The sequence below is a fragment of the Camellia sinensis genome, chromosome 2, assembly GCF_055761805.1.
Source record: "Camellia sinensis isolate YWXY chromosome 2, ASM5576180v1, whole genome shotgun sequence".
NCBI lineage: Eukaryota > Viridiplantae > Streptophyta > Magnoliopsida > Ericales > Theaceae > Camellia > Camellia sinensis.
Genome location: NC_138962.1, coordinates 34,112,649 through 34,124,379, shown reverse-complemented (window position 1 = coordinate 34,124,379; position 11,731 = coordinate 34,112,649). Strand labels below are relative to the sequence as shown.

The window sequence follows — 11,731 nt, the reverse complement described above, 5'->3', positions numbered from 1 at the left end:
CTTTGAATACAACCACTGTGTCAAAGAAAGAGAGAGAAACAGTGTTGATGAAATGGGTTTTGGGCGGTGAAGGGAGAGTGAAATGGGTTTGAAATGTTTTCAACTTTCAAACTATATCCAACGGTGAAATGAACAATCTCAACCTTTAAATCCATAGGATAGATGTTCCATCGGGATTCAAACCCACTTCAATTAAACTAATGTAGAACAATGAAACTCTCAACAACAAATTCCAAAGACTTTTGCTTGAACAGTATGATACCGTGAAGGGCCTATTTGTGAATTCTATAATTCTGTTAAGAGCCTATTCGTTGAAATAAAAAAAATGAAATGTGGTTTAGATTTAAATGAGACAAAATGTAAAAAAAAAAAAAATTAGTTGATAATTGTAAAAAAAATTAATAAATCATACTTATAAATTTGATTTTAATATACCCAATTTGATTTTAATAAACCCAAATTTTAATAAGCCAGACTAATAAATTTGATTCTTGCTCCCCCTACCCCACCCAAATAATGATAATTGTAAGAAAAAAATTAAAAAACCAGGCTTATAAATTTCCTACACAACCAACCAAAACAATGATCAATCACAAACTGTAAAAATCAAACACAATGTTTCAATCACAAATTGGACAATGTTTCAATGTTTCACCGAATTAAAGATTAGAGTAAAGATTATCCAAAAATTAGAGTAGAGATTATTATCAGTAAAGACTAAAGATTAGAGTAAAGATTATCCAAAAATTAAAGATTAGAGTAAAGATTATCCAAAGATTACCCAAAGATAGAAATATAAACATTAAAGAAAAAGCCCAGGTTTGCTCACCTGAACCGTATGTATACTGGATTATTTCTTTGTTGAACGCCATTGTTCCCTTTTGCAGTCCCCTTGTTCCTCTTTTGCAACGGCTCCGTCGTCAATAGGGTTTGGGGCTGCCATTGTTGATGAAGATTGGGAGAGAGAGGGAGGAAGAGAGAAGATGAAGAGAGTAATACGAGGTTTGGGGTTCAGTCGCCGGCAAGGGTTGGACGGAATGGGCTCCGATGGAGGTAGAGAGAGAGGGGGGTGCTGTCGTCAATATTCAAAGGTATTTGAGGCTACCATTGTTGATGAAGATTGGGATGTCGAAGAGATGAAGGGAGGAAGAGAGAAGATGATGAGAGGGAACGGGCTCCGACAGGGAAGGTTGGGCTCTGATGGAGAGAGAGAGAGAGAGGGAGGGAGGGGCTGTGTGTTTTTAAAATTTGAAATCCAAAAGAGATAAATGGGAGAGACAAATAAGAGTGAGAGAGAGAGAGGGTGTGAGTTGAAAATGAGAGTGACAAATGGAGTGAGATATTTTGAGCCCTTAGATTAAATCAATCTAATGGTCCAAATTTTGACACAGGTATAAGAGTCACATCAGGATTCAAAATTATGAATTGTTTTGTTGGGAGTTGCTGCAGAGCTCTAATTAGAGCTTCTGCCGTACAGCTCTAATGAGTTGTCTAGGAATAAAAAAAAAAAAATAATGAAGTAAAAGACAAAAAAAAAGAAAAGAAAAAGACAAATTAAAACTTCATTAAAGATATTTTTTTAGAGATGTAAATCATTTTTCTTATTTTGTTATACAGATGACGTAGAAAATGATGTAAGTTGCCCTTTCTCCACAGTATTAATGCAAGTGGCGCTTTTTTAACCGTTACTTTGCTTAAAGTTTATCTGGATTCATTTATCCTCCGTGGTTGATAAATTTAAATTTAAAAAGAGGAAGAATATTAAATTAAATAAAATATAAATATATTTTATTTATATTATATTTTATTTTACGGTGATACTAAATGTACTAATATTAATTATAATATTATTATTAACGTCATTCATTAATCATATTATAAATATTTAAAACTTTTTAAATAATGACAGATCATCAATTAGTAAATTAATTAATATATTAATTAATACATATAGTATTATTTTTTTATTTTATTTTAATTTTTTTTTCTAAATCTCTTAAAAATATGAAAAATATTTCAAACTCTCTTTTTCTCTCACCTCCTTTGACTTTATTTCCCATCCATTAACCAAATTTTTTTTTTCTCCTCTAATCACCACCGGCCACGTGTGGCAGTAATTTGAGGCCTCTACCAATGTTGTAAAAATACATCGTTAAAAGTTTCGAGAATGCGATGAACGCGCTCTGACTGAGCGTCGGATACACTCGAAGTCTACAACAATATACAGTACAGAAGACAAAATCCAAATACTCTCTCTCTTCTCTCTCTCTATGCCCTTTGATCCGGCGTTCTCGTCTTCTCGGAGATGGTGAGGCTGGCGGCTTCGGCGGTGGAGAGGCTGGCGGCTTCGGCGGTGGTGGCGGTGGCGCTGTTGGTGGTGGCAGTCACATTCTCTCTCAGTCTCCTGTTTTTCGCTGGTGAATCTGCCAACAATTTCACCGGAGACGCAAATCTCGGCCGCAAGCCAGAGCTCAAGGGTTTGTGCGATGCTCTCATCGAACGCTATGGTCATCCTTGCTCCGAACACGAAGTAATCGCTTTTCCATACTCTCTCTCTCTCTCTCTCTCTACTTTATATGCAACTACAAAATGATGTACATTTACTGTTTGTGAGTTCTCGATTAGTTACTGGAATTGTGTGTTCAGCTTATTAATTATCTATACGCGCATCTTGGAGTGCAATTTGTTGACATTTTATAATTGTTTTGTGAAATTTCTAGTTGAACAGCGGAATAGGAGGAACATTAAGGTCTATAGATTCGAAATGAAAGGATTTTAGCACAAAAGAATAGCTCAAATTTAGATATGATAGTTTAGATATAAATCTTTAGGTTTGATTTGAGAGCTTTACAGTTTGGAAAAATGATGTCAAATTAGTTTTTTGGAATTGTTTCATACTAAGGATTACTAGGATTATAAGAGTAACTGAACACTAATAGGCATTTTACCTAACAAAAGTACATAAAAAATTAATTACTAGGTAGTGTACTTCATGAAATTAGTTTGTATAGCCTCCAAGGCTCTTGAAATGTAGCCAGCTGAGTAAGGATTTGGCAAAATGTATCCTGTTGGAGCGGCCATTCTATGATCAGGCTAGGCAAAATGCCTAAATGCTCTAAATTCCTCTTTTGTTGGAGATGCTTATTAAGGATTATAGTTGTACAATAGATCAAAATAAAATAGTTTTCTTCTTAATTTGCTCTATATTTCCTTTAGTTTCTCAATCTATTTGTAATAGACAACTATTCCATATTTTTGTATAGTTTAACTACACATTTCTTTATGTGAAATCCATCTATCCAATGGGAACTTAATAGTTACACTTGCTATTTCGTTTAAACCTTTTTTTTCCTAAAGGATTTTTACATGTTTTGGATTGATTGGTTGTTTGTTAACTGAAATGGGGCTTGTATGCATTTGTTTTCATCAAATTTTCAGGTGCAGACAAAGGATGGCTACATATTGGGCCTTCAACGTGTCTCATCTCGGGCCAAGATCTTGAGAGAACAAAAGGGTCCTCCTGTTCTTCTCCTGCATGGACTCTTTATGGTGAGCTTTCTCACCATTGTTTACATAGTTTGAACTGTTTACGCTGTTTTTGGTATATTTGTTGCCACATCTTTATTTGCAGGTCATTGTTATGACAGCCATATTCAAATGATATTCCTTATTTTAGTGCTAGTATATTACTTATTGCTAGTTTTCCAATTGATAGCAGTGTATGTATTGATATATCCATAACTCTTGGGACATTGATGTATCCATGTATTGGATGTTTATGCAGAGGGGACTTGAGCCACTGGTATTTAGTTTGAGAGTGTGTGTGGATATTGTTCCATATGATTATTTTTCTTTTGCTATTACATTACTTCTGAAAAAGTCTGCTGTGTACAAATTTGGAATGAGTTTGTTATTTAAATGGCGACACCTGATAAATTAGAGTCTATGATGTTTTATTGATTGTTAACTTCAATTGTGAAGTAGAACGGTGAAATGTAGCTGATTAGTTGAAGATAGCCTTCATTCACACAAGCAATTACCTTATAGAGTGGATATCCTGATGAATTTTGAAAAATGGAGGACCAAATTTTTAAAAGTTTATGATCCAAGGCCTCCAAAAATGGTAATTATGTGACCAAAGCAGTGCATAGTTATTTATTATTATTATTTTTAAAATAAAGCATGAGTATATGTAGAAAAAATGCCAGCGGAGCATCATCTGCGTAAACCAGAGATATCCACTTAGAAATAAAACTCAAAAACTATAACCCTCCCCAAAACTAAGCTTAGTCAAAAATCAACCAAAGATGAATAAGAATCACCTATGTTTTTTAAAGCAAGAAAATGAACACAACATAGCAAGGATAGCTGAATCCTACTACTCACTCTCTCTAATTCTCATATGTTTGTTGTTCTTCTCCATCAAAACGCACTACATCAAACAGGCACCACTGTCCAAGCTTTCCATATCCTTTCCAAGTGACATCCATGAGGCCGACTTTGTAGATATCAAGGAACTGAAGTTGGCATTTTTAGTAAGCTCTGAAGGTCATTGGCAAACATTATAATAAAGCAAGAGATGATTCTTGAACTCCTCTATCCTTTTCTCAAATTATTTGATGTAAGATTGGACTCCAACATTGCAATCCAAACATAGACAATCACCTTAATGAGAACCCAAACACATTTCCAATAAAGGATGAGCCCATGCTACCACAAATGATAGAATAATACAATGTAAATAGGAATCTACCATCTCTCTACTTCCACTTCAACTCATCCTCCCTCCCCCCCCAACATCCTCCCCACACTTGCACTAAATTGAAGAACTGAGGCCTCCACACAACTTTGAGTCTAAAACCCTTATATATTTAGAGAACAAAGCATTTTATAGTAGCTAAGCTATACAACTCTGAAAGAGCCCCATACAATGAAACATCTCTCCAACACATCATGTCAAAGTCTTGACCTAGCTGCTCTTATGCCTTATAGTCACTGTCTTGCATCCTATTTCCCTTGTCATATTTGAATGCTTTGGTGATTGATTTGATACTATAAGCTTGTGGTTTGAATTTTATTTATTGGAATATTACGTTTATTTATTTATTTTGGATTAGTCTTCTCATTGTCTATTGCTTGCTAATTGGTTATTAGCTTAAGTCATCTCACATAAGGTTCTCAAGGCTTGTGTAACCTTTTGGTTGCATCACTAGTGCTTTCTTGGCTAAACATTCCTATCTTCTATTCATTGATGTGCAATAAAGGAAAATGGAATTATCAATTGAAGTGTTTGTAAGATATGTTCTGAATCATGGAGCATGTGTTTGTGATAATTCGAAACGTATTTACTCATTTTTTTTTTTTAAAAAGTTTTAATGCCTCCTTATATAAGAGAAGCTTCTGCACTAACAGTTCTTGGCTTTAAAATTCAAATAGTCTGGTGATGCTTGGTTTTTGGATTCTGTGAATCAATCATTGGGTTACATTCTTGCTGATCATGGTTTTGACGTTTGGGCCGGAAGTGTGCGTGGGACACGTTGGAGTCATGGACATGTATCTTTATCAGAGAAAGATAAGGTATCATATGTCTTGGCTCTTTCTAAGCTCTTCATACTGTTTTGAGTATCTTTGGTCTCTTTAGGTATTGTGAACCGTGGGTTGTCCCTCTGTAGCTATTTTCTTTGCCTCTGTAACGTTGTGTTTGGTTGGGGAATTTAGAAAGGGAAAGCGAAAGGGAAAGGGAAAGGGAAAGGGAAAAAGTAAGTGAAATGTGAATAAAATATACCTACATTTCACCCAGTTTCACACACCTTTTCCTTTTCCTTTCCTTTTCCAAATCTCTTCTTAAATCTCCCAAGCAAACACAGTGTAAATGCGAATAAAAATGTATATAAATACAAAAATATCTTTCCAATCGAAAAAATAAACATAAAAATTATATGTGTACATATACATTTTCAGCAATAAAGACATGAGCAATGCACATGATCTTTTCCTCACTCTGCAATCACCTAATCCTCAGATTCTGTTTCAGTTACTTTTGATTGGCAAAATTCTTGAAGTGGACGTGAGGACTATGTGAGCACATTTTAGGGGCATTAGAGGAAAAAATTTATACTCCCTCCGTCCCAATTTGTTGGTCCCTTTTGGGGATTCCAACTTTGTGAGGAAGCATGCAATTATTACACTTAAATTTAAATTTCAAAATATTTTTCTACTAATGGCCCTATCTTTTCAAATTTTTAATATATTTATAATTACTCAAAAGGAGTAGTTTTGGAAAATCAGTTTTGGAAAATCAAATATTTTTTACTTTGACTTTTCAAATGGGACTATCATCTTGGGATATCCCAAAATGGAATAGTGGACCAACAAAATGGGACAGAGGGAGTATGCTAAATTAAACTTTTCACCCTTTAACTTTTACTTATTCACTTTGGTCCCTCATGTTTTAATTTTCACTCAAATTTCAAAAGTTGGGATGATGGGAGGACAACATTGAAACACGGGTTAAATTCTAAGGACTAAGTTGTTGCAATTAAAATACGAGGCACCAAAGTGAAATTTGAGGGTGAAAAGTTTAATTTACCCTAGAATTTAATAAACTTCAAAGAAAAATAAAATGGGAGAACCACTTCTCTCTTGTATTGGAAATTGTGTTGAATAGCGACATCATAAAAAAAAGGACGAGGGAGACAATAAACAAGATTAAGGTGGGATTATGCGTACACGGCCTTGTAATGAAATTTAAGCACTCACATCTTGTAATGAAACAACATTTTGTAGAAAAATTATGCACATAGGTTTATATGTAATTTTTACAAGATGTATGTAGATATTTATCTTAATATGGGAAATTTGTTCTAGGCCTGATTGATATTGAATCTATATTTATGCTGAATGGCAGTCTTAACCAAAAAAATTCCAGAATTTCCATCTTACCTGTGCATGTTCTGCTTGCCTGTGAGATGGTAACTTTTTCTCCGTACTTGTGTTTTAGGAATTTTGGGATTGGAGTTGGGAGGAATTGGCTCTTCATGATCTTCCAGCAATGCTCCGTTATGTAAATAAAATTTCAAACTCCAAAGTATTCGTTGTTGGGCATTCACAGGTCTTCTGTCTCTTTATAGGCTTCTGTTTCCAGTAATTTTTCCTGTAGGTTCTTCCTTTATTATCTGGTTCAATGCTTACTTTGCAGGGGACAATCATGTCTCTGGCTGCTTTCACTGAGCCAGACATAACAAAAATGGTTATGGGTGCTGCCCTTCTTTGTCCTATAACATACTTGGAACATGTCAGTGCTCCATTTGTTCTTAGACTTGTTAGCATGCATCTTGACCAGGTGAGTTTAGCATTTTGATGTGGTAATGTAACTGCATGGAAATTATTTCTGGTGACATTGGTATACTAAATTCCCTCTGAACAGGTGGTTCTCGCATTGGGCATTCATCAACTTAATTTTAAAAGGTCTTTTGACTCCTGTGTTTCCCTCGTTCAGGCTCGATGTTAAGTTAACCAGGTTTTGGTTGTTCTAATTTTATTATTTGACATTTTTATAATGTATTTAGTGAACTTGGTGCTCAAATCTTGGATTTTGTATGTGATGATGGGCGTGTAGACTGCAACGACTTGCTAACTTCCATTACAGGTTCTTCTTCTTCTTCTATCTTCGTCCTTTATGCATGTGCTAATCAGGCAGCATTTAATAGACAAATATAATCAAGTTTGTCAAGAAACATATTTATTTATAACTTTAAATTCTTTTGCATGAAAAATTTATATTCTGAATGCCTCAGAATTGCTGTTGCATTCAATGTCAACATGGTAGTTGGGAGGCCACTATTTGGCAATTGAAGTAATCTGGACTTGGAAATAGTGATGTGAATCGTGCGATAAGTGTACATCTCTATAGTTCCTAGATGAATCAAGAAGAAGAGGGCTCCACTTTGAGGGTCATGTTAATTACATGAGGTATTTACATCCTATGAGATCAATAGGAAGGCATCATCAGCCTACTCCCTTGAAAAGCATCCTAGTGGATATAAGAAGGAAGCAAACAAAAAATTATTTTGGAGAACTAAGATTTGTCATGTAATTCTTTACTGTAGTGCTAGATTAAGTTTTAAGATGCATGTGCTGGATCAATTTTTGCCTATTCCAGGAAATAAGTATTGGTGCTCTTAAACCTATTGAAAAGTAAAACTTAGATGGAGAAATTTAGTTGCTATTTACCAATTCCTTCTTGAGCAAGCTATCCTACTTATAATGACTTTACAGTAATTTTAGATGAGCATTCGATCAATTTTTTCCGCAATTGTGAACTTGTAGTCTACATAATATAATGTGGAAGTAATGTGTGGATCTGCGTAATAGATCTGAGAGGAAAATATATTGATTAAGCATATATGGTCAGCTACCTGGTTTTCAAGAAATTGGAGATGATAGAATCATCACATAAGATAACTCAATTTATATTTGGTGGTGATATCTTATACTGCATTCCAATTCTGTTTTGGTCATACTTTCGAACATATGATTAAGGCGATTCATTCACTTTGCAGGGATAAACTGTTGCATTAATATCTCTCGAATTGATTTCTATCTTGAATATGAACCTCATCCATCATCATCAAAGAATCTGAATCATCTTTTCCAGAGTATGCTCTTTGCACTTTCTTGTAGCATCCTGTTGTTCTAGTAATTGGTTTATTTTTTATGTGGTTACAATTTAGTGGTGTGAATCCCAACTAATTCCATTATGTTTCCTAATATCATCAAACATTTTTTTTTTTTTTTAAATAAATTTTTTAATAGTATTTTGACAAGTGGAAAAAGAACATGATATGGAGTTAAAGAGAAGTGAGAAACATGAAGAGGTTTTCTCAAATCTACTAGGTCTTATTCTGTCAATAACTGCTCTACCTTTCGGTTATAATTGACAATCTTCAGCTGTGGTTGCTGAGGAATCAAATATAATGGGCTATTGTTCTAACAGAGATGAATTATTAGCAAAATTTCTCATTTGCTTGTCCAAAGCTTTCTTTGGATTTGTACAATGTAGTTTGTGTTGAACACGATTAGTATTAATGTTGATGGTTCTTTCTGATCCCTCTTAATGTTTTGGCAGTGATCCGTAAGGGTACCTTTGCAAAGTATGACTATGGAAAGTTGAAAAACATCAAAAGATATGGCCAGTTTAAACCCCCCAAATTTGATCTTTCTCGTATACCCATATCTTTGCCGTTATGGATTGGGTATGGGGGAAATGATGCCTTAGCAGACATGACAGATTTGCTGCACACTCTTAAGGAATTACAGTCCGACCCAGAGTTGCTTTATCTTGAGAACTATGGTCATGTAGACTTTCTTTTGAGCGTGACAGCAAAGAGAGATGTTTATGATAGTATGATCGGGTTTTTCAGATCATTGTGGGGAAAGTCTAGTATTTCGTCTTTGTAAGATATGACCATTGCTTTCACGTAGACTTGTGCATATTTTGTAAATGATTTTTTCTTTCCACGGTTATATATTTGTTAAGTCAATGAAAAATGCCGAGAATTTGTAAGCTGGTAACAAAGGCGGAGCAATTTTAAAATTTTCAGAAGTTCCTTTCGTACTTAGAATCTCAAGGACAGGGAAGGGCTGTACTGGGTGATCTTGTTTGGTTGTGTTTTTGTTTTTCTTATTTTCGGAAACAAAAACGATGAAAATTTTGAAAACTTCTATGGTTTTCATATTTGTTTTTAATTTTTTTTTACAGAAAAATAAAATAGAAATTGAGAACTCTTTTTTGGTGTTTTCTGAAAAATGGATTGTTTTCAGAAACAATTTATCAAGTGAGTTTGCACTTTGAATGGTTTTCTCTAAATTTGGTGTTCCTTAGTACTGTTAATATAATTTGGGTGAATTTTAAGTTTTGTAGTTTCACCACAAATGCTGTGGAAATTACTTGAAAGCAAGCCCGTAAACAAAACATGTCAAGTAGTAGGAGTTATAAAATATAATCAAGTTTGATTTGTTTGTCAAGTTTGTAAGAGTTATAAAATATAATCAAGTTTGATTTGTTTAATTTTTGAGTTAATTTTAAACAAATTTTAATATAATTGGTTAAGAATAAAACTGAGTCCCGTATACTAAAACTGTTTGAAAAAAAGGGAAACATTGTTCTATGGGAACAGAGAAGCCTGATTAATGTTATAGGAGGGATCTCATCTCACTGAAAAATTATTTTGCTATTTCGTGTCAATCACAAATCAATATATCTTTTAGTATTTTCGTACCATTCAAAATAAAATTGTGAATTATATCTTCTTTACTCATCATAACATACTAAGGGCTTGTTTGAAATGACTTAAATAAGTATATATTTTGTCTTTTTACGAAAAGATGTGCAGAAAAATAGAGAGGTAATGTGATGAAAAAAAAAATAAAAAAATAAAAAGATGAATTATTTTTAAGTTGCCAAACTTGACCTAAGAAGATCCCATGATCGTGTTTTAGAATCATTAAATAACTTTTTCATCTCACCTAACGAAGCATTCACGAGCTTTTTTTTTTCTATTTTGTTTATTTATTGGGTTTAAAATTTTGTCTTGCTTCTTTGTTTTTTCACTCACATCATTACAAGTGTGCAGTCACATCTTAGAGAGTATTATTCATTCTGTTTCAAAATTCATTTTTCAAAAAATTTTATTTTTTTTATTTTTATTGAATTTTTTTAATATTTTAAGCAATTTTTTAATTTTTAGATACATTTAACATAAATACACTTAAAAAGTAAGGTAAATTACAAATACACCTACTAAGATTTGCTTAAAATATAAAATACCCCATGTGGTTTAAAAAATTACAAATCCCCCTTATTAGAATTTTTTATTTAATAGAATTAACTAAAAAAAATAAAATTCATAATTACTCTCCTATATAATAATAAAATTACTCAAATTATTAATTTAAACATATTTTTAATATTATTAAAAACTGTTAATTGACTTAATGATTTATTAATAAAAAGGGCGATTTGTTACGAAATTAGAAACCTCAAGAGGTGGAATGTAATTTTCAAAACCACAAGGGGCGATTCGTATTTTAATCAAATCCCAAGGGGTGTATTTGTAATTTATCCTGAAAAGGATAATATTTATGAAAAAATCTTTAAAAAATTCAATAAATATAAAAAATACAAAAAAATAAAAATTCAATACATTTTTCATTTTTTTGTGTATTTATTAAGTTTTTTTAAAATAATTTTTTTATAAATATTTTACTATTTAGATATATCTAAATAAGATGTATATAAAAAATAAACAAAATATTTAAAATTTTAAAAATATTTATTAAAAATAAAAAAATATGAAAAATTAAAAACACAATTTTTAAAAAACTAAATCTAGCTGAAACTAAACCCACTAATCTATACTATATATATAAACAAATGTAGTAGAGTATGAGAATTCTCCAAACTCTTAATACTAAATTCTTATGGATTCTCTCTCCTACGTGTCACTTTTCAAGTCTCCCCTCCCACTTTTTCTAATTTTTAATCATTTGTCAATTATCTAAATCTCAAAAGTGTAGCAGAGTATGAGAATTCTCCAAACTCTTAATACTAAATTCTTATGGATTCTCTCTCCTACGTGTCACTTTTCAAGTCTCCCCTCCCACTTTTTCTAATTTTTAATCATTTGTCAATTATCTAAATCTCAAAAGTCAAAAGGATTATATATACTAG

The 11,731-nt window shown here is 32.7% G+C and overlaps 1 protein-coding gene across 1 annotated transcript; it reads left to right on the top strand.

Moving 5' to 3' along the window:
• Positions 1-2,070: 2,070 nt before the first annotated feature.
• Positions 2,071-9,577, top strand: LOC114321005 (lipase 1). The gene is made up of 9 exons (XM_028268120.2): positions 2,071-2,530; positions 3,439-3,549; positions 5,437-5,577; positions 7,001-7,111; positions 7,199-7,342; positions 7,427-7,467; positions 7,569-7,648; positions 8,562-8,657; positions 9,128-9,577. Exons 1-9 carry the CDS (start codon positions 2,306-2,308, stop codon positions 9,457-9,459), a joined length of 1,281 nt encoding a protein of 426 aa, XP_028123921.2. The 5' UTR covers positions 2,071-2,305; the 3' UTR covers positions 9,460-9,577.
• The last annotated feature ends 2,154 nt before the right edge of the window (positions 9,578-11,731 follow it).

Excerpts from the sequence above, each read along its gene's own strand:
- LOC114321005 (XM_028268120.2), top strand. The coding sequence starts at position 2,306 with ATGGTGAGGCTGGCGGCTTCGGCGGTGGAGAGGCTGGCGGCTTCGGCG. Across the intron at positions 3,550-5,436 it reads TCCTGCATGGACTCTTTATG|TCTGGTGATGCTTGGTTTTT; the intron begins GTGAGCTTTCTC and ends AAATTCAAATAG. Across the intron at positions 7,112-7,198 it reads TCGTTGTTGGGCATTCACAG|GGGACAATCATGTCTCTGGC; the intron begins GTCTTCTGTCTC and ends CTTACTTTGCAG.